The following is a 23,742-nucleotide window of genomic DNA, read 5'->3' on the forward strand; positions in this document are numbered from 1 at the left end:
CTGCCTCTCACACACACACTCATTCCCCTTGGTTTCTGCCGGCTCCTCCTTCCACTGTGGTGACAGCCGTCCCACCCGGCCACTAGGGGTGCCCTAACACAATACACATAAAAAAAAAGTAAAACATTTTTATTAATGGCATTTCCGGTAAACTATGCTCCCTTTGTAGGGGGTATGCTCACCCACTACACTGACACAATCAGAGCTTTTAGATTTAGCATGCAGCAGAGCTGAGAAAGCTGCCTCCACCCACACCAGGCTCTCTATATACAAAGTCTTGTCACAGGGATGAGATGAATAGACAGGGACACTAGGCTGGCCCTCAGACTGGGGACCCTACGCTGTCCCTTATCTCAGAGGTACGCTTGATAGTAGCGAGGTCTGAGCTTGACCCTAACTTCCGTCCAAGCTCTGATGTTACTCCTCTCCCCCTCCCCCACTCAAAGGGTGAGACGAGACAGTAGTCAAAAACCCCACAACTAAACACAGACAGAGGAAAAACCAAAACTCGTACACACTGCAATCAAACCCAAAGGAGCGACAATATGCAGACAGGGAAAAATAACATAAAAGAGAGGCAGTAAACAGACAACCGGAAAACGTCCACACTGCACAGTAAGCAGACCACAGATCACCAACAGATTAGATCACCACAATAAGACCAGAATCACTGCACAAGTTGGTGCTATTATCGGCACTGAGCACCAGGATCCAGTACCTTATATAGGAAGGAGACGGCTGTGATTGATAATTAGGAACCTGAGCTTCTAGCAGAGTTCCCCAGGTCAGTAGGAATTAACTCCTGCAAGACTGAGGAATAGAGGACGTGAAACAGCCGATGCCCAGCTCTGGCTGAACAACTAGGAGACATCAGGTTGCCTGTCAGACTCTGCAGTGTGATCAGAGCCTAATGCTGGCACCTAATGAGTTTGGAACCGAACATCGCATGACAAGTCTGTAGACAGTGATCTGCTAGTCACAGCAGGGTGTGTGCTGGACTAGGTGACTTCTTGCTGACCTAGTTCAGTAATGATAATCTTCTGAAGTTGAAACAAACGTTGCAGGTGAACACAGCACACAATGTGATAAGAGACGCATCTCTGCAATCTGTGTGTTAAGCCTTGCAGCATGTTGTGTTCAGATTACATAGCAAAATCCTGCTGATGGATGGATTTCTTTTAACTGGATAGAACGGCAAAATGAGCGATTATAAGTACACAGTGCTATATAAAAAGACTGCAATATATTAAGAGGATAACGATTTTGATGGGAGTGCTTCTTTAAGCAGATAAAAAGTATAAAGGTTTGTTCATACCTTATATTGTAAAACTGAGTACACCCCTCACATTTTTGTAAATATTTTATTATATCTTTTCATGGGACAGCACTGAAGATATGACAGATACAATGTACAGTAGTCAGTGTACAGCTTGTATAACAGTGTAAATTTGGTATCCTCTAAATAACTCAACACACAGTCATTAGTGTCTAAATCGATGGCAACAAAAGTGAGTACACCCCTAAATGAAAAAAGTCAAATTGTACTCGAAGTGTCAATATTTTGTGCAGCCACCATTATTTTCAACTGCTCCCTTAACTCTCTTGGGCATGGAGGTCACCAGATCTCCACAGGAGCTACTGGATCCTCTTCCATGATGACATTTCTATTCAAGGAAGAAGTTGGGTTAAATGCCGCGCTACACCACAGGATCCAAATATTGATGAAATCCCTTTATTATTTATACAGGTGTACGCGTTTCAGAGATATATCCATCTACTTCATCAGGACATTCAAAAGGAAGATGCGATTCCTTTTGAATGTCCTGATGAAGGAGATGGATATATCTCTGAAACGTGTACACCTGTATAAATAAGAAAGGGATTTCATCAATAATTGGATCCTGTGGTGTAGCGCGGCATTTAACCCGACTTCTTCCTTGGATACTTATGTGCACATCTTGGGGCTGCAGCTGATCACCACCATTACAAGTGCATCAAGGGGTGACTTTCACAACCCTGAAACTACTTGGAAATTATCGATCTCCCTACCGGGTAAGACCCTACATGCGCTTCTTTTCTCCACAGTTTTTGTCTGGATTATGATGACATTTCTGAAATATCATGCATGCGCTGCTTATATATTTATTTATTTTTCTTGTAGATTTGAATCCTCAGTTTTGCAGTGGGGGAAATTCAGGGATTTTGCAGTATTTTTAACCCATTCAAGTGACTAGGAAAAAAACCACAAAAATGCATCCAAAATGCACTCAGAATCGTGTGCGCATGGCCTAAATTAAAGGTTCTTTTTGTATCCGGTTCCAGTTTCCAGCCCTAAGGTACAGCAGCTCTGATGTCTGTACGTACATCCTGCTCCTCTGGACCTATCTGTCCGCCTCCGCAATCATATAGCCTCCTCTCCACTAGGGGGTACTGGGACACCGCTTTCAGGGAAGCCCTCTGATCTGCTAATCTCTTTTTATAGACTGTGTTGGCAGTCTGGATGGGAAAAGCCTGCAGTTCTGACTAGTGATGCTGCCTGTGTTATCCTTGTCTGTGGTGCTGAAGCTTTGCTGATCATTCCCATGCACTGAAGCTGCCTGGATCTCTGCTACTCAGGAAGACATAGCTCTAGACTTTCCTCTGCGATACTGAAGACACTGATTCCTGGCATTGAGTTCATATGATAAAATCTCAAGACATGAAGATGCATTCACCATGGGCTCGATTTTACTCGAACAGCTGTTGCTTGTGTTGCCATGTCCGCACCGGAACAATAATCCTTGGCGTGTGGAACCTGGTAAGCCGCATCTCATTTTTCTAGATCTTGGTCCACGTCATGTACTAGAGGCAGATTTTGGAAATACCTGTAAGGTGACGAGACAAAATTTCTTCATCCGGTCTAGTATTACTCAGCTTGTTGCACCCTTAATATTTCACACGACTTCTCTACAGGTCTATGTTGCTTATTTTGACTTTTGGCATCTCTTGTATTTTATATTTGATCGATATCCATTCCGATGTCTGTCCATGTCTATGGTGGATTGTACTTTAATTTAATATTAGGCATGCCTGAGAACTTAATAGTGGTCCCAGCTTGGTTGATCCAAGCTGGGATCAATGTAGATTTGTTATTAGATGTGCACATGCATGTCGCACCTTATTTTAGGTTATTATTAGTCACTTCTGTCATATGAAAGCTTAGGATGGCTCGTTGAAAAGCTGCCTCGTATATTGGTTTCCTGTTCTATTGTCTTATTGAAGGCCTTGCAAAGTGGTTACACAATGTTCTATAGTTGCTGTCATTTTAGATATAGGGTCGTTGTTAGGGTACCCCCAGGAAGGCTGTATTGTTTTGGGGTCTAGTATGGTAAAAACAAAAGTTGAGCATAATTGCTGTAAAGGCTTCTAAATCAGGAAAGTCATACAATTATTGTATAATTAAGCATATGAGATTACGGACTGTTTCCAAACAAGAACCTGTCCGCTACACGTTAAGACCTGACACTACACCAAATTATTAGTTTATGATTAACCAAGTCAGATTATGGACTATTTCCAACTGAGAACCTGTCCGCTATGTGTTAGGATATGACACTACACCAATTTATTATTATGTCATTGACCATGTCAGATTATGGACTATTTCCAACCGAGAACCTGTCCGCTATGTGTTAGGATCTGACACTACACCAATTTATTATTATGTCATTGACCATGTCAGATTACGGACTGTTTCAACCGAGAACCTGTCCACAACACGTTAAGACCTGAGACTACACCAAATTATTATTATGTGATTAACCTTGTCAGATTATGGACTGTTTCCAACTGAGATCCTGTCCGTTACATGTTAAAGGGAACCTGTCATCAGGAATTTGGCTTTCAACCTAAACGTTTCCCCCTCTGCAGCTCGTGGGCTGCATTCTAGCAAGGTTTCTGTACTTTTTGTGCCCCTTTTTAAACCAAAATAAACACTTTATAAACTTGTACCTTTCTGTTTGAAAATCTTGTTAATTTTCCATGGGGGCGGGCCGTGTGGCGTCCGTTGCTGTAGCTTACGCCGTCCCCCATGCTCCAAATCATGCCTCATAACGCCGCCCACTGCGCCGAGGTCCCGTGCACGCCGGGACACCTAGTGACGTGGTCGCAGGCACGAGAGTATGGGCGGCGCTGTGATTGCATCGCAAGTGCCCTCCCATACTCTCGTGCCCGCCCTTTCCCCCACTGCCTCCAGCGTTCTGCGCCGGCCCGACGTCACCTCCTTCCCATCGTACCCTGCAGCAGGAAATAGATGGGAGGAGCGGAGCACAGGAGAAGCAGAGGATCTGAGCGACGTACAGAGGGGAGAGCGCGCACACGAGAGTATGGGCGCGCACTTGCGATGCAATCACAGCGCCGCCCATACTCTCGTGCGTGCGATCACGTCACTAGGTGTCCCGGCGTGCACGGGACCTCGGCGCAGTGGGCGGCGTTATGAGGCATGATTTGGAGCATGGGGGACGGCGTAAGCTACAGCAACGGACGCCACACGGCCCGCCCCCATGGAAAATTAACAAGATTTTCAAACAGAAAGGTACAAGTTTATAAAGTGTTTATTTTAGTTTAAAAAGGGGCACAAAAAGTACAAAAACCTTCCTAGAATGCAGCCCAGGAGCTGCAGAGGGGGAAACGTTTAGGTTGAAAGCCAAATTCCTGATGACAGGTTCCCTTTAAGACCTAACACTACACCAAATTATTATCACATGATTAACCAAGTCAGATTATGATTGTTTCCAATCGAAAACCTGTCCTTTACACGTTAAGACCTGACACTACATAAAATTATTATTATATGATTGACCATGTGAGATTATGGACTGTTTCTGTGCCGCCCCTGTGTCAGCAGCCGGGCGCTGCTCGTGTCCGGATCCGCGGTGGCTTGAGGGGACCTCCGTACCCGGGGGTCGTGCGGCCACCCAAAAACAAAAAGGGGGGTATTTACAGGGGACTGTGCGTTGAAAGTTCGTGACGCCACCCACGGTGTGTGGTAAGGTAGAGTACCACCGCTGCTGTTGAGAGCGCCCGGTGGCGATAGGATGGCAGCTAGGTGTTTAACGCCTCCATGGGTAGGGGAATGCCCCGGGTCTCGGTGACCGCAATAAGAGGATGTCGTTGGGGAGGAAAGGGTCACTGCATACTCACTCAGTCCAATAACGCTGACACCGACAACTTGTAAACCAAAGTTCTGAGCACTGCTGCAGCAGGGAGGGAGCACACTTGGATCCATGCCCGATGGTGTTGCTTGTTAGCCTGTGACCTTTCCCTTGGCACCTTCTTTACTGGTTGGACCCTATAGTGTAGGACTAGTTGGGTCCTGCTCACCCGTATGGCTAACGGAGTGAGCTTGCTCTCAGGGTTCACGCTTGGGATTTTCTGGACTGTGTATTGGGAAAGTCCTATCCCCCTCGTTGCGCTAGTACCCCGATTTTGGAGTGGGTGGAGAATGGATCTTGAAGACTCCGTCCTCGTCAGGTGAATTACCAGGACGCGTGAAGCTACTTCCTGGCCTAGGGTCCACGTATCCCATCGTGCCCAGGCCCCTGCCCGGAGATGGCTCAAGGCCACCGGCTGCCCTCATCGGCAGTTCCGTGCCCCTTGACACGATCCCCTGCGACCGGGGTTCCAGCTTCTTCCAGGCCCAGACCAACGTCTGCCACCTAGTAGCTTCCAGGAGCCCTGCTCCCAAACTTGTGACACCTTACTTTGAGAGTCACCCCTCCACGACCTTGTGACCTCTCCTCACAAGAGTCACCACACAACTGACTGCTCCTAACACTCCTGACTCTCCCCAACCAACCCCCTAGTGGCCAGCCCTATTCCCTTCAGGCCGTCCACTGATGTGTCTGGTGGGTGTGGTGCAGAGTGTTTCTAGGATTTTGATTAGCTTGTGCTTAGCAACACCAAAGGTCAGGGACCCGTAGCCAAGGAGGATATGAATACCGGCAGAAGGGCAGATTGCACAATACCCTATGACGACCTGATAGGCCTGGGCGTCACATTTCCATCCGAGAACCTGTCTGCTACATGTTAAGACATGACCCTACACCAAATTATTATTATATGATTAACCAAGTCATATGGACTGTTTCCAATCAAGATCCTGCCCGCTATATGTTAATGCCTGACACTACAGCAAATTCTTATTATATGATTGACCATGTCAAATTATGGACTGTTTAAAACCGAGAACTTGTCCGTTACACGTTAAGACCTGACACTACACCAAATTATTATTATATGATTTTCCATGTCAGATTATGGACTGTTTCCAACCGAGTACCAGGTCACTACACGTTAAGACCTGACCCTACACCATATTATTAGTATATGATTAACCAAGTCAGATTATGAACTGTTTCCAACCAAAAACCTGTCCGCTACATGTTAAGACCTGACCCTACACCAAATTATTAGTTTATGATTAACCAAGTCAGTATATGGACTGTTTCCAACCAAGAACCTGTTTGCTACATGTTTAAGGCCTGATACTACACCAAATTTTTTATACTGACACCAACACAGTGGTCCTGACTCCATGTTGTGAGGGCCAGGGAGGACTGGTAGGCCCAGGAGGTGGATCCACTGGACCGAGCACCCCACCTGGAGGGCAGGGTACACAGTAGCTGGAGCACTAGTGTGGCAGGAACGTGAAGAACCAGGTCACCAGGGTCATGGAGTCCCATAGGACAGTACAGGAACAGGTGCAGGTATCAGGAAGCAAAGACAGGACCAGGTCACTAGGGTCACAGCGTACTTTAAGGCAGTAATACAGGAAACAGGAACAAAAGGACCTGAGCACCTAGCTCACAAGACAAAGCAAAGAAACACAAGCGATGATCAGGCCCCGCCTACATGGAAAGGCCAGTCTTATATACCCAGCACAGCCCCAGGTCATTTCCTGTTGCAGCAGTGCTGGGCCCATAAGACCAGGTGAGGGGGCGAGGCCCGGTCCTATACAGAGGCATCAGTCAAAGTCAGACTCCTGAGACCTGGAACAGGACTCAGGGGAGCAAGAGCGGGAGCGGCAGGCGTGACCAGTGGACGCATAGACTGGACCAGTGAGCAAGGAGCGGTGGTGTGATGGTGAGACTGGATCAGTGAGCACGGAGCAGTGCAATGCAGGTGCGACCGGATCAGTGGGTATGGAGCGGTGCCTGGATGGTGAAACCGGCTCAGTAGGTAAGGAGCGCTGCTGGGACACCGGGAGCGTGACACATGTTAGTGGTTTTGATGTGTGAGATTGGTGCCAATTTCCAACTGAGAACAACCTGACTCCATTTTATTAATCCGGACACCAAAACCATCGTCCTGAAACGAACACCATAGTCCTGACACCATGGTAGTGGTACAACTGCATAGTAATTTGAGACTTTTTCGAGGCCTGACAACATCACAGTGACCCTAATATCATTGTCTTGGTCCCAGACCCCATTCCTTCATTCTGAAACCATTTTATTGGTCCAGACACAAACTCTGTGGTCCTCTCTAAAGAAGTGCAAACCTTTGGGAGTTTGGTTTGCTGACAGCAAACAAACCACCACGTGTCCGAACTTGGCCCGCGGAGGTTCGGAAACACTGATTGGCAGTTTCAGTCTCCACCCACATACAGCCAGCCATAAGCAGAATACTTCCGGGGGAGGGTGGCAGGTTTTTTCAATTTATTTTTTTTGTTACACACCACATATGATTATGAGGTTGTTACTCTGAGTGTGAGCGTTCAAACATTGCAAGCGGTTCGCACAGTACCGAGTGTACCTGAGCACAGCGTTGCTCGTGCGAGTTAAGTTCGCACGTAAAGCATCCGAACTCCGAACCCAAACACTGTTTTTTTAAGTTGGTGTTTGGTTCAAAAACCGAACCTCGGGTTCACTCATCTCTAGTCCTCACACCATCTTAATAGGTTCAGAATGGCTGTAAATAACACTTCTTGGGCTTCAATTTTCAGATGCACCATTTGTAACTTCTACAGCTTAGGGCCATTGCTATAGATGGTGCTAAGGTAGCCATTTTACATGGGCCCCAATAGCTCTTCTGCCACATAAGAAGACAACTCTATTATAAAAGTTGTGAACCAGCTACAGACAATAATCATAAAAATCAAAACAATAGGATATATAAATTCTTAAATTGTCATTGCAATCGAAAAAGTTTAAACAGTCAATTCACCTGCTCCTGTGATCTGTTTTCGTGACACCCCATATGATCGATGATACATTGGGTGATACAGAAAGCTCTCTCCGAATTTAGCATTGCTGAATTGGTCTGTTGGGCCCCATAAGGAGCAGCTGCAGCCACAAAAGCCACCCTTTGTAAAAATGCTGAAATAACACGTACAGAAGAAACCGACTCAAGGACTCACTAACTGTAACCTCAGGTGACGTCCTTTAAAGTGAACTAGTAAATCGGCTTTCGTCCTGATATAGAAGGACGCTCAGTTAATACCTGATTTACAAGGAGTAATAATCCATTATTCTATATACCAGTACATATTACAGTATATACAGCTTCATTTTATACACATTTCACTTGTACCAGGGATCATTGGTGCAGCTGGTTACACAGGCAGTGCCAATAAGGCCCTCTTTCTGTTTTATTTAGAGGTCATCCGGTCAAGTCGCCTTTGACTTTCCTCTTTCTATCTTTTGACACTTGGCCTGTCCTACGTCAGCCCCGAACTAAACCCATTCCCAGTGCAACCTCAGTTGATCCTTACAAAGGATAGATTTCTGTGGAGCAGGTTTATCCTGCGTAAGTGACTTGTAGTCCAGCAATTACCGGTATATTACTGACCTTATTCCTCTGAGCCTAATAGTAGTACTGAGATAGCAGACTTGTTGACCTTCTTTAGGCCCCTGGGTGTCATGGTAACCCATGGACATCTCTTGATTGTGTTGTAACCCGGGGGCCTACTGAAGATCGCCAAGTCTGTTATCTTAGTACTACTATTAGGGGTACTTTGCACGCTGCAACATCGCTAGCATCGGCTACCGATGCCGAGCGCGATAGTAACCCGCCCCCGTCACACATGCGATATCTTGTGATAACTGCCGTAGCGAACATTATCGCTACGGCAGATTCACACGCACTTACCTGCTCTGCGACATCGCTCTGGCCGGCGACCCGCCTCCTTCCTAAGGGGGTGGGTCATGCGGCGTCACAGCGACGTCACACGGCAGGCGGCCAATAGAAGCGGAGGGGCGGAGATGGGTGGGACGTAAACATCCCGCCCACCTCTTTCCTTCCGCATAACCGGTGGAGGCAGGTAAGGAGATGTTCCTCGCTCCTGCGGTGTCACACAGCGATGTGTGCTGCCGCAGGACCGACGAACAACATCGTATCTCCTATTGGTGCAACATTATGAAAATGACCGATGCTACACAGATCACCGATTTTCGACGCTTTTGTGATCGTTTATCTTCGCATCTAGGCTTTACACGTTGCGTCACTTTCGATTTGACCCCGACGATATCGCAGTAGCGATGTCGCAGCGTGCAAAGTACCCCTTAGGCTTAGTAGAATAAGTGGACCATAAGATGAAAGATTAGGCCATCGCAGCAGAGTGGAGCAGGTGACCCCCCCTGGGTATGTGCAAGCTCAGATCTTGATCCCGCAACATACACTCCGCGGTGCCTTTCTTGTAAATATACAGCAAATTATAATCCACAATGTAGAAAAAAAGGGCCTGGAGTGGATATCCAAATAATATATATTTATCTACTGCAGAAAAGCTATATATATATATATATATATATATATATATATATATACAGTGCCTACAAGTAGTATTCAACCCCCTGCAGATTTAGCAGCTTTGATAAGATGCAAATAAGTTAGAGCCTGCAAACTTCAAACAAGAGCAGGATTTATTAACAGATGCATAAATCTTACAAACCAACAAGTTATGTTGCTCAGTTAAATTTTAATAAATTTTCAACATAAAAGTGTGGGTCAATTATTATTCAACCCCTAGGTATAATATTTTGTGGAATAACCCTTGTTTGCAATTACAGCTAATAATCGTCTTTTATAAGACCTGATCAGGCCGGCACAGGTATCTGGAGTTATCTTGGCCCACTTCTCCATGCAGATCTTCTCCAAGTTATCTAGGTTCTTTGGGTGTCTCATGTGGACTTTAATCTTGAGCTCCTTCCACAAGTTTTCAATTGGGTGAAGGTCAGGAGACTGACTAGGCCACTGCAACACCTTGATTTTTTCCATCTTGAACCAGGCCTTGGTTTTCTTGGCTGTGTGCTTTGGGTCGTTGTCTTTTTGGAAGATGAAATGACGACCCATCTTAAGATCCTTGATGGAGGAGCGGAGGTTCTTGGCCAAAATCTCCAGGTAGGTCGTGCTATCCATCTTCCCATGGATGCGGACCAGATGGCCAGGCCCCTTGGCTGAGAAACAGCCCCACAGCATGATGCTGCCACCACCATGCTTGACTGTAGGGATGGTATTCTTGGGGTCGTATGCAGTGCCATCCAGTCTCCAAACGTCACATGTGTGGTTGGCACCAACGATCTCGATCTTGGTCTCATCAGACCAGAGAACCTTGAACCAGTCTGTCTCAGAGTCCTCCAAGTGATCATGAGCAAACTGTAGACGAGCCTTGACATGATGCTTTGAAAGTAAAGGTACCTTACGGGCTCGTCTGGAACGGAGACCATTGCGGTGGAGTATGTTACTTATGGTATTGACTGAAACCAATGTCCCCACTGCCATGAGATCTTCCCGGAGCTCCTTCCTTGTTGTCCTTGGGTTAGCGTTGACTCTTCGGACAAGTCTGGGCTCGGCACGGGTGGAAACTTTCAAAGGCTGTCTAGGCCGTGGAAGGCTAACAGTAGTTCCATAAGCCTTCCTCTTCCGGATGATGCTCACAACAGTGGAGACAGGTAGGCCCAACTCCTTGGAAAGGGTTTTGTACCCCTTGCCAGCCTTGTGACCCTCCACGATCTTGTCTCTGATGGCCTTGGAATGCTCCTTTGTCTTTCCCATGTTGACCAAGTATGAGTGATGTTCACAAGTTTGGGGAGGGTCTTAATTAGTCAGAAAAGGCTGGAAAAAGAGATAATTAATCCAAACATGTGAAGCTCATTGTTCTTTGTGCCTGAAATACTTCTTAATACTTTAGGGGAACCAAACAGAATTCTTGTGGTTTGAGGGGTTGAATAATAAATGACCCTCTGAATAAACTTTTCACAATTTAAAAAAAAATAAATAAAAAAAGAAATAACATTCTTTTTGCTGCAGTGCATTTCACACTTCCAGGCTGATCTACAGTCCAAATGTCACAATGCCAAGTTAATTCCGAATGTGTAAACCTGCTAAATCTGCACGGGGTTGAATACTACTTGTAGGCACTGTATATATATAAAACATGAGGTGCTTAGTTAATATTTTGATCAAAGTGTATGAGCTCACTGCCTGCTGGGTCATGTTGGCCTCTTTACATGGTTAGTATTATTATTATTTATTATTATAGCGCCATTTATTCCATGACGCTTTACAAGTGAAAGAGGGAATACGTACAACAATAATTAACAGTACAAAACAGACTGGTATAGGAGGAGAGAGGACCCTGCCCGCGAGGGCTCACAGTCTACAGGGAATGGGTGATGGTACAATAGGTGAGGACAGAGCTGGTTGCGCAGTGGTGTACTGGACTGAGGATTATTGTAGGTTGTAGGCTTGTTGGAAGAGATGGGTCTGTAGGTTCCTCTTGAAACTTTCCATGGTAGGGGAGAGTCTGATATGCTGAGGTAGAACGTTCCGGAGTATGGGGGAGGCACGAGAGAAATCTTGTACGCGATTGTGGGAAGAGGAGATAAGAGAGGAGCAGAGAAGGAGATCTTGTGAGGATCTGAGGTTGCGTGCAGGTAGGTACTGGGAGACTAGGTCACAGATGTAAGGAGATAGGTTGTGGATGGCTTTGTATGTCATGGTTAATGTTTTGAACTGGAGTCGTTGGGCGATGGGAAGCCAGTGAAGGGATTTGCAGAGTGGCGACGCTGGGGAATAGTGAGGGGAGAGGTGGATTAATCGGGCCGCAGAGTTTAGGATTGGATTGGAGGGGTGAAAGAGTGTTGGAAGGGAGGCAGTAGAGCAGGAGAGCAAGAGAGCAGGAGGTTGCAGTAGTCAAGGTGGTAGATGATGAGGGCATGCACTAATGTTTTTGCTGATTCTTGGTTAAGTAAAGCACGGATTCGGGAGATATTTTTGAGTTGTGGTCGGCATGAGGTGAAGAGGGCTTGGATGTGTGGCTTGAAGGATAGAGCAGAGTCAAGGGTTACTCCAAGGCAACGAGCTTGTGAGACTGGGGAGAGTGAGCAACCATCAAGTTTGATGGAAAGGCTTGTTGGATGGTTACCTACTTTATTAAGTGCGTAATCACCCATGGCACACCACTGCACACACAAGGGGCCGGTTCCCAGGTACCCAGCAGTGACTTTGTCCTGTGAAGGATGGGCACCAGATCCTTTTTCCCTACATTTGTGGTGTATTTACAGTAAATGATACCTATAGGTTAACAGGGTTGTCCACCACTTCTGAATTGCTTAAAGGGAATCTGTCAGCACTGCGGGTTTGTTTTTTGCTTCCTTATCTGCGAGCAGCATGATGTAGGCAAAGAGATCATGACTTCAACAGTGTATCACTTAGATTACTGGGTGCAGCTGTTCTGCACAATCAGAGTTTTTAGATTTAGCATACAGCAGAGCTGAGAAAGCTGCCTCCACCCACACCAGGCTCTCTATATACAAAGTCTTGTCATGGGGACCCTGCGCTGTCTCTTATCTGTCAGCAGGTTTTTGCTATCTCATCTGAGAGCAGCATGCAGTAGGCAATTCTGAATTCTGAATCCAATGATGTATCACATTAGTGGGAGCAGCCGTTCTGAGACAATCAGAACTTTTAGATTTAGCCATGTAGCAGCGCTGAGAAAACTAATTCCCCCCACACAAGGCTTTCTATAGAGATGGTGTCAATCAGATGAGGGAGTGTGCCACACTGCTGTGCATGTGACATTGTAGTCCGAGCAATGATAAGGATCCTGCTGCTTAAAGAAACAGCAAATAAACAACAGTTTGGACTGTGACAAGACAGGCATCCCTGAATTTTCTGTATTAGGCCTTGCAACATGCTGGATTCAGCTTCCATAGCAAAAACCTACTGAAAGATTGCCATTAAGTATGGCATATAAAATAAAAAAATATATACTCACCTCTCGGACTCTCAGACTCACTGGGCAATCTAAAAAAGGAAGATTTAAAGTCTGAAGTGCAAAAATTGCAGTGGACATGATTAACACATCCTCCATTTATACTTCTGTATTTCTATAGGTTTACATCACAGGCGTTGCTTTTTGCCGGCTGTAATCTGTACCTGCGACCGGCTGTTTAAGCTTCGTCCCCTATAAAATGTAGAAATCTTCTTCTTGGTCCTCAATACGCTGTGCGGTGTTTCCATGGAGGAAAAGCTAAAACGTCTGCTGATAAGTTAGGAACATTTACCAATGGATAAGAAATGAAAACTAAAATTGATGTTCACAAAGCAAATATTTGTCACATTCAATATCAAATGTTCTATATTTAGGACATTTTTGGATTTTGCAGAATTTGTTGGCATCCTGTTAAGAGTTTTCTTCTGAAACTGTACATTGACATCGTAGGGGCAGCCCCTGTTGTAGTGGCAGAGTGGGCAGCTTCCTAGTACCCCTTACCCATACACATTGGATTAAAGGGAATCTGAACTGATTTGCAAATGAGGCTGCAGATCGGAAGCCTCTGTCACTCCAGCTCTATCCACCACCTGGTGCTGCTGCCTTCCTGCTTGACAGACTGCTCCTTTGCTTGAAGTACACAATGCATAGAAGCTATCAGTCAAGCAGGAGGAGGCGGTACTGGACGGGGAATAGAGCTGGAGTGGCGAAAGCTTCAGATCTACCATAGTTCTTCAGAATCATTTGCATATCAATACCAACACTGATTTCTCAGTATGGGAGGAACCATGTAAAGGTATTGCTGGACTTGTCTTTGAAAGAGCTACATGCACATATAAATAGTCTGGGAGATGAAATCTTGCTGACAGATTCCTTTTAAAGGGAAGCTGTCACCAGATTTTTGCTCCCTCATCTGAGAGCAGAATAATGTAGAGACAGAGACCCTGATTCCAGTGGTGTGTCACTTACTGAGCTGTTTGTTGTCATTTTGATAAAATCAATGCTTTCTCTGCTGCAGATATAGCAGTTAAACAGAGCTCATGAATATGCTGGACTTCTTGACAGTAGGACAAGTAGTCCTGTAATAATAATCTACTGCTGATTAATCAGTGATTTTTTTAAAACTACACTAAGCAGCCCAGTAACTGACACACCGTTGGAATCAGGGTCTCTGCCCCTACAATGTGCTGCTCTCAGAATAGGTGTCCCTTTAAAGTCACTCGATCTAATGATTTCACTAAGACCACAATTTATGGTGCATGGGGGGCTCCTACAGGTGACACATGAGAGACAGCATTTTTTCTCCTAGAAGAGAGCTCATTTGCATACCCTTTGTCCATGAAATATCGCTTTTCATACAAGACCATTGTAAGACCTGTTAACATTTACATATATAGGTTAGAAGACTGTGGACTTTTCCTTGTTATGCTGCCACCTGCTGTCAAAACAAAGAACAGCGGGCACAAACCCCTGCTGCTTGATTTACTTGGTACAGTCCTGAACAGGATGTGAAGAGGAGCTAGTTTTTGTTTGGTAGCTGTTTATGCTGAGGTGTGTGTGTTCAGACGTGCTGAAGAAGGCAAGGCCGCATTCTGCCCTGCTGAACAAGGTCCAAGTACCTGAGTGTTGCATGACATCTCCCCAAGACACAGATCCAAGAAAGGCTGGATGTGGAGCGAGGAGCCAGACAGCACGGGCAAATTACAGAGACGGGACAAAGACTGAACTTTAGAGGTGTCCGTCAGCGGAATACGGGCCCCAACGGTGACGAGGTACCCCACGCTGAAACCTGCAGTTAAGTGTGCACACTACTTTTAGTTAGGGACAGATAGGAAAAGACTCTGCACTGTGTTATGCAAGTAAGGTAACAAGGACCCTGCGGTTTTTTTGCTTAATAAGGATTTTTGTGTTTTGCTTTTGGGAGTACAATCTGAGGCTTCCCACCCTTGACAAGCTATTCAAAGTGGTTGTATGTATATTACATTATATCTACTGCTGGGCACATTCCCGCTTTTCTCTCCCTCCTTTCCCGCACTATCCCTCCACCTGTGTTGTGCAATACATTATTAAATTTGCATTGATTAACCCCCGTGGTTCCGTGCAGTCCTTGCGTATCCCGTTACCTGCAGGTTATTACATTTGGCGTAGTCGGCAGGATATGCAGGCTGGTACGGAACAATGGACGGACAGGGGGGTGTCGCTGATGGAGGTGTTCTAATACAACCTGATGGGGGAATACCAGCAGGACAGCTGTCCCTGGGGGCTATGCTGACCCATATACCAAAATTTACTGGCAACAATGTACCTCTCCATGACTGGGCGCAGAGAGTGAGGGGCATGTTGAGAGTAGCAGGAGTGACTGCAGAAAATCAAGGGGAGATATTGCTGATTGCCCTTGAAGGCCATGCTCAAGAGACTATTTTATTGCGCCCTGAGAGTGAACGAAAGACGTTAGAGCAGGTGGTGAAGATTCTTGAGAGAGTGTATGGCGGGAAACCAGAAGCAGGAGATTTACAGGCACAACTGTTCTACAGGCTGCAGGGTGAAGAAGAAGGTCTGCCACAGTATGCAAATGCACTCCAGAGAATAATGAGACAAATGCTTACAGCAGAGCCAGAGCTAGCACAAACCCCTGGTTACGCTGACCGTACCCTGCGAGATCAATTCCTCCGCGGATTACATAACCCCAAGATCAAAGGTGCCCTCCGTGAACGGCTCAGGGTAGAAAAAAACTAACTTTCCAGGAGATATTGGAAGAAGCAGTCTCCCGCACACAAACTGAAAATTGCGACCCGCAGAACGCCTGGGGAGAAGTTTGTATGCATAAGATAGTCCCGGGTGAGAAAAACCGAGAACCGAGCCAACTTGAGGCTAAAGTCGATCAGTTACAAGAGACGGTTACTGCTCTACAAGAGTTGCTGAAGAATATGCAAGCCCCGGCGTCAGAAGTAAGAACGACAGCACCGCGGCCAAATACCCGCACGCATACCTATCAAGAAGAGAGGGGACAGATCGAGCAGAGACGATCGAGACCCGCTGGAGAGTACCAGTGTTGGAACTGTGGAAATCAGAACCATTTATTCCGACACTGTCCGGAGAGGAAGACGTCTCAAGAAAGACCGCCGTTAAACTAGTGCCTCCCTCCATGGATGGGCACTTGGCGGGGAGACCAACTGAGCTTAGAGAAAACCAACGCCCTGAAGATATAGCAGCCAGCACGCCGACGATCATGGCCGAATTTGAAGGGAAAGAAGTAAGATGCTTGATGGATAGTGGGTCCCAAGTGACCACCATGCCAGAACAGTTCTTCTACCAACATTTTGGACAAACTGTATCCATTGACAAAGGGGCACATATCAAACTGAGGGCTGCAAACAATCTTCCCATTCCGGTTGTAGGGGTCGTGTGGATGAACATACGTGCATGTGGCCAGAACTTAGGCAAAAAAGGGATTGTGTTAACGGAGGGCCGGTACGACAGAGAGGTGCCGGCTATCGTGGGTATGAACGTCCTGAAAGAATTAGACCAGTTGCTCTTCAACAAGGGGGGCTGTGATTACTGGAAGACGACAGTTGCTAACAGGCCCGCCCAAAAGGTCTTCCAACACCTTATCCGTGCCCGAGGACTGTGGAGGAATGGTGGGAGCCGCTACCCGGTGGGGAGGGTTCGAGTCCCAAGACAGACAACAATTACTCTACCTCCAAATCGTGAGACAGTCCTCACCTTGCCAGTTGGAGCCCACCGTACACTCGAGGGGATGGAGGTGTTGGTGGAGCCTTACCGCGGTGAAGAGAACGGAGATGAACCGTTGGTGGCTCGCACTTTAGCAACAGTAAGAAATGGAAGAGTCCCTTTCCGTTGCATGAACACCGGTGAACAGGCCTACACCTTGACCTCGGGAGTTGTTCTGGCCCATGTCTACTTGGCGCCTGAAGAGGTGGCGACCGCAGAATCGATTGAATTGCAGCCCATGGCAGGGGAAGCCTGGACTTGGGCTGTTTCTATGGAAAGAAAAGAGAAACCCACTGATCAGTGGAACAGTCGCGTCATCTTAGGGCAGATGGGAGTGGACCTGAGCCCCTTCGCTTTGGAGCAAGCCCAAGCCATAGAAGACTTTATTTGGGAGAATCAAGCCACGTTCTCCCATCACGCAGAAGATTTTGGCTGTACTGACAAGATTCAGCACGAAATACCCACTGGAGATGCCCCACCGATCAGGGAAAGGTACAGACAAATACCCCCAAAGTACTACCAAGAGGTGAAAGAGCTCTTGGCGCAGATGCTGAAGAGCGGGGTGGTAAGAGAAAGTCAGAGTCCATGGGCTGCCCCAATCGTGCTGGTCAAGAAAAAGGATGGGTCTACCCGCTTCTGTGTTGACTACTGCAAGCTTAATGGATGCACGGTTCGTGATTCCTACCCTCTGCCCCGGATAGAGGAGTCCCTGTCGGCGCTGGGAAAGGCACGTTACTTCTCCTCCCTTGATCTGGCCAGCGGATATTGGCAGGTCCCTGTGGCAGAGAAAGACAAGGCCAAGACCGCATTTATTGTACCCATGGGACTCTTCGAGTCCAATCGCATGCCGTTTGGACTAAATAATGCCCCAGGAACTTTTCAGCGCCTCATGGAAAGTTGCCTTGGAGACAAGAACTTCGAGGCCACGTTGATTTACCTGGATGACATAGTAGTGTATTCTGCAACCTTCGAAAAACATCTAGAAAACCTGGGTCAAGTGTTTCAGCGGTTACGGGCCCATGGGCTTAAACTGAAACCAAAAAAATGCCGGATCTTTCAGGAAGAGATTGAATATCTCGGACACAAGGTGTCGGAAGCCGGCGTACAGCCCTCCGATGGGAAAGTGAGAGCAGTGCTACAATGGCCCACACCCAGCACAGTGCGGGAGGTTCGAGCTTTCCTGGGGCTAGCCGGATATTACCGTCGCTTTATCAAAGATTTCGCGAAGGAGGCAGAACCTTTGCACGAATTGCTCCGAGGGACTGCGAAAGGACCAAAAGCACAGAAAATTTGCTGGGGACCAAGACAAGCAGAAGCCTTACACCGATTGAAAGAGGCCTTGGTTAGCGCCCCTGTGCTTGCCTATGCAGACAATAACCTTCCTTTTCGGTTGTATACAGACGCAAGCCTCTACGGCCTGGGTGCAGTACTGGCCCAGGTACAGAATGGTACTGAACGGGTGATTGCATATGGAAGTCGGACATTACGGGAAGCCGAGCGCAACCCCGAGAATTACAGTTCATTTCGGCTGCAGTTACTGGCACTAGTATGGGCAATAACCGAAAGGTTCTCGGAATATCTCACGGGAGCCCAAATTGAAGTCTATACGGATAATAATCCCCTGGCTCACATCTCCACCGCCAAACTGGGAGCAATGGAACAGAGGTGGCTGGCACGACTCTCCAGATACAATTATCATGTGCAGTACCGCTCCAAGCATGAAAATCAGAATGCGGATGCCCTTTCTCGTGTTACCACCGAAATCCCAGTGGGGGAGAGAGATGAACAGTTGGAGGAAGACGAAATTCCGGACTTCAGTAAATTCACCGCTCAAGTGGTAGAGGCTCGTATGCTGGAAATTACATCGGGCACGACATCACGCCTGCTTGGCCAAACCAGAGAGGAATGGGTGAAAATTCAGTCATCTGACCCAGAACTGCTTCAAGTGAAAGAGTGGGTGATCCAGCAGTGCAAGCCTAGAAAGGAAATACGGGCCACGCTGTCGCACGTGGCCCTCCAGATTCTCAGCCAGTGGGATAAGCTATCGGTGCAGGAAGGGATGCTGTATCGGAAGGTGCACCTAGCTACAGAGTTGGAAGTGCGGTGGCAAGTAGTGATACCCCAGAAGATGGCAGTACCATTGGCCCGAGAGGCGCATGAGAAGGGAGCCCATTTCGGACCGGACAAGACTTACCAGTGGTTGCAAAGAATAGTATACTGTCCTCAGATGCTTCAGGCAGTAGAGAAGGCCTGTAAACTGTGCCGTTCCTGTGAGTTAAGTAAAGCTCCCCCACAGCGAGCACCAGTACAGACTATTGCAACCAAAGAGCCATTGGAAGTACTCATGATCGATTATCTGAAGATTGGTCACTCCCACCGGGGCTATCAGTTCTGCCTTGTGATGACAGATCACTTCTCCAAATTTGCGGTGGTGACGCCCACCAGAGATCAGACGGCTGAATCAGCTGCTCAAGCCATCAGTGATGACTTTATCCGGGTGTACGGCTGCCCCAAAAGATTACATTCCGATCAAGGGGCTTGCTTTCAGGGCGGTGTCATGAGAGAGCTGCAAAGGATTTACGGAATGCAGAAGTCAAGGACTACACCTTATCATCCACAGGGCAACGAAGCCTGCGAGAGATTTAACCGGACCCTCCTACAAATGCTACGCACGTTAGAGGATGATCGTAAGAATCACTGGCCCGGCTATCTCGCAGAACTCGTGTGGGCGTACAATAATCGTGTCCACTCCACCACTGGGTACACCCCGTACGTGCTACTGTTTGGAAGAGCTGGAAGAGGCATTGAAGAGCTAAACCTGGCTCCCCCCGAGATCAGTGAAGGTCAGAGTGTGGGTTCCTGGGTTGACTGTCACCGTCGACGGCTGGAGACTATCCATAGAATTGACACCAAGCGGCTGCAAGAAAAGACACATCCACAGCGGAAACCTGTGTGTGAAACCCCGTTCTTGCCAGGGGACCGAGTACTAGTTGCAGAGAAGCACCCGAGATACAAGTTGAGCGAGCGCTGGAAAACAGAGCCTTACATTGTGATCAGAAGAATCTCGCCCCACGGATCAGTATACGAAGTGAGAGGCGAGCAAAGAGGCAGCACCCTCATCCTGCATCGCAATATGCTGAGGCCCTGCTATTCAGAAGACAGGACCAGACAAAGTACCTCGGAGACGGTGCCCGTGCCCGTTCCTGTTACCCTCGAAGAGGGCTCTGACGATGAAGAATGGTGGCAGGCCCCGACCAACCCAGCAGACTGGGAGAGATCCACGCCCCCATCCGTTCAAGACACAGGTGCCACCCCTGCAGAGCAGGAGTCACCAATCGCCAGAGATGGGGACGAGAATACTGTACTCCCTGATACGGCGCCGACGTCTGGTGACTTAGCCGTAGTACCACGCCGGACTGAGCGGGCTAATGCTGGTATTCCCCCTGATCGGTACTTGGCAGATGAATTTGTGTGTTCTGTCACTGGATCCTGTTTTAAGACATTGGCTCCCAAGCAACAGGTTGTGAAGCAGGGCAGGAGTTGCCACCGTGTGCCCCCGTGCAGAGCGCCTCAGGAGAGTATCGGCCGGGGCGGCCGAGGTTAAAGAGGGGGGGAAATGTAAGACCTGTTAACATTTACATATATAGGTTAGAAGACTGTGGACTTTTCCTTGTTATGCTGCCACCTGCTGTCAAAACAAAGAACAGCGGGCACAAACCCCTGCTGCTTGATTTACTTGGTACAGTCCTGAACAGGATGTGAAGAGGAGCTAGTTTTTGTTTGGTAGCTGTTTATGCTGAGGTGTGTGTGTTCGGACGTGCTGAAGAAGGCAAGGCCGCATTCTGCCCTGCTGAACAAGGTCCAAGTACCTGAGTGTTGCATGACATCTCCCAAAGACACAGATCCAAGAAAGGCTGGATGTGGAGCGAGGAGCCAGACAGCACGGGCAAATTACAGAGACGGGACAAAGACTGAACTTTAGAGGTGTCTGTCGGCGGAATACGGGCCCCAACGGTGACGAGGTACCCCACGCTGAAACCTGCAGTTAAATGTGCACACTACTTTTAGTTAGGGACAGATAGGAAAAGACTCTGCACTGTGTTATGCAAGTAAGGTAACAAGGACCCTGCGGTTTTTTTGCTTAATAAGGATTTTTGTGTTTTGCTTTTGGGAGTACAATCTGAGGCTTCCCACCCTTGACAAGCTATTCAAAGTGGTTGTATGTATATTACATTATATCTACTGCTGGGCACATTCCCGCTTTTCTCTCCCTCCTTTCCCGCACTATCCCTCCACCTGTGTTGTGCAATACATTATTAAATTTGCATTGATTAACCCCCGTGGTTCCGTGCAGTCCTTGCGTATCCCGTTACCTGCAGGTTATTACACCATCAAAGTTCTTAAATTCAATCAACCAGTGTCCAGCTCTGCACATAAAGGGAACCTGTCACCAGATTTAGCGACTATAAGCTGTGGCCACCACCACTGAGCTCTTAGGCTATGTGCGCACTGGGAAATGGAATTTTCTTGAGAAAATTCCGCATGCTCTCAAAGATTACCGCACCCGCGGTAAAAAAACGCGGCAAACCGCACCTGAAAACCGCATGCGGTTTGCGGCGGTTTGCTGCGGTTTCACCGCGGTATTGTTCGCGGTATTGCCGCGGTTTTGCCGCGTGCGGGTTGGGATGTGCTTTATTGCATTCAATGCAATAAAGCACATTGAAAAAAAAAAAAAAGTCATTTAATTCTGAGATAGTAGATAGATAGACAGAAGAATAGATAGAGGGATAGACAGATAGATAGAGGGATAGATAGATAGACAGATAGATAGAGGGATAGATAGATAGAGGACAGATCGCTGCATTTCAGCAGAGGTAATTACCGGTCATTTCCCACGGCCGGTAATGTGAACTCACTGCCGACCGTGGGAAATGACCGGTAATTACCTCTGCTGTCTGCTGCATTCATTCAGCGCTGTGTCTGTGACAGTCGCGGCTGGATGTAAGCAGCGCAGGACGTCGGAGCTGTGGATTACGGCGGTGCTTTGGTGCGGGAGGGGTTAATAAAATGGTGAACGAGGCTTGTTTGTTTTATTTAAAATAAAGGATTTTTCGGTGTGTTTTATTCACTTTACTTACGGGTTGATCATGTCAGCTGTCTCATAGACGCTGCCATGATCAAGCCTGGAGTTAATGGCGGTGATCCACCACCATTAACCCCTTGTATTACCTTGCTGCCACTGCTACACGGCAGCAAGAAGAGCCGAGGACACTCCGGTGCTGCCGCATAATGCATGCGACAGTCCCGGGGCAGCTGCGGCTGATATTCTCGGCTGCGGGAGGGGGAGTGAGGCGGGGGACATTACCCCTGCCCCTCTCCCTCCCCAGCCTGAGAATACCGGGCCGCCGCTGTGTGCTTACCTCGGCTGGACGGTAAATATGCAGCGGAGCCCACGTTCTTTTTTTTCTATATTTCCGTTTTCTTTCTATGTGTGTTCTATGTGTCTGTGTCTGTGTTCTATGTCTGTGATGTCTGTGTGTGTCTGTGATGTGTGTGTGTTTACTCTCTGCTCTGCTTCCTCTTCCTGTAATGACATCAGTTCCCTGCAAACCGCAGACAAGCGATGTACATTACCGGAGGTAAACCGCGAAATACCGCAGGGAATAACGCAGGAAAACTCAGTGAACCGCACAGAATTTGCTTCCTGCGTTATTCCCTGCGGGATTTCACGATTAATATTGGAGTCAATGTAGTGAAATCCCGCAGCGACGTGCGGAAAGAATTGACATGCAATTGTTTTTGCTGCGGGAATCCCGCAGCAAAACATGCAGCTGTCAAATTCCGCCTAGTGCGCACAGGACTTTTTTTTGCCCATAGGTTTTGCTGGCGATTCACTGCAGAGATGTTATGAACATTTTATACAGCGAAACATGCAGCAAAACCGCAAAAAATTTGCGGCAAAACCCGGTAAGTGCGCACATAGCCTTATATACCTCATTCTAGAATACTGTATATAAGAGCCCAGGTCACTCTGGCGAATATAAAAATCACTTTTACAATACTCACCTAGGGGGCAGTCCAGTCTGATGGGTGTCGCTGCATCCATACCAATGTATGTAAAGCGCTGTGGAATTAACAGCGCTATATAAATGAATAAAATTATTATTATTATTATCCGATCCAGCACCTCCTCTCTGAGGCGATCTCCGTCCTCCTTCTTCTGGGGCCCATGTGCATGATGCATCCTACTTCATCAACACAGGCCGGCATTGACGTTCTGCTCAGAGCAGATCAAAGTATTGTAGTACGCATGCGCTGGCGGTCTGTGACCTTTCCTTGCTCTTGCGCATTACAGTACTTTGATCTGCCCTCAGCAGGACTGAATTGTCAGCCTGTGTGGATGACGTAGATGCATCTGTCGCGGGCGGGGAGGAGGGTGTCAGCACACCGCGCTCACCCCTTCTGCTCGGGTCCGGCGGCTGCTCAGTGGTGGCTCGAGCCGTGGGCCGGATCCCGGGGGTTTCTCTAGCGGCGCTCCTCGCCCGTGAGTGAAAGGGGGGTTTGGGGTGTTGGGATAATGTCCGTGACGCCACCCACGGTTGTGGTGATTGAGTGTACACCACCGCTGCTCTATGTGGAGGTCCCGGGGATGGTGAGGCGGAGCAGCCAGTTGTTGTGTTGTCCCTCCGTGGGTAGGGGTTGGTGATCCCGGGGCCCAGTGGGGTGCAGGGGCGCAGGGGCAGCGCTGTGCCTTG

At 47.7% G+C, this 23,742-nt stretch overlaps 1 protein-coding gene across 1 annotated transcript in view; it reads left to right on the forward strand.

Annotated features, from left to right (window-relative positions):
* The first annotated feature begins 2,469 nt into the window (after window positions 1-2,469).
* LAPTM4B (lysosomal protein transmembrane 4 beta) overlaps window positions 2,470-23,742 on the forward strand; it is a 186,443-nt gene continuing 165,170 nt past the window's right edge. The window contains exon 1 of the mRNA XM_075353066.1: window positions 2,470-2,797. Within this exon, the coding sequence (XP_075209181.1) occupies window positions 2,681-2,797 (117 nt within the window). The 5' untranslated portion in view covers window positions 2,470-2,680. The remainder of the gene's footprint in view (window positions 2,798-23,742) is intronic.

The sequence above is a fragment of the Anomaloglossus baeobatrachus genome, chromosome 6 (assembly GCF_048569485.1).
Source record: "Anomaloglossus baeobatrachus isolate aAnoBae1 chromosome 6, aAnoBae1.hap1, whole genome shotgun sequence".
Lineage (NCBI taxonomy): Eukaryota > Metazoa > Chordata > Amphibia > Anura > Aromobatidae > Anomaloglossus > Anomaloglossus baeobatrachus.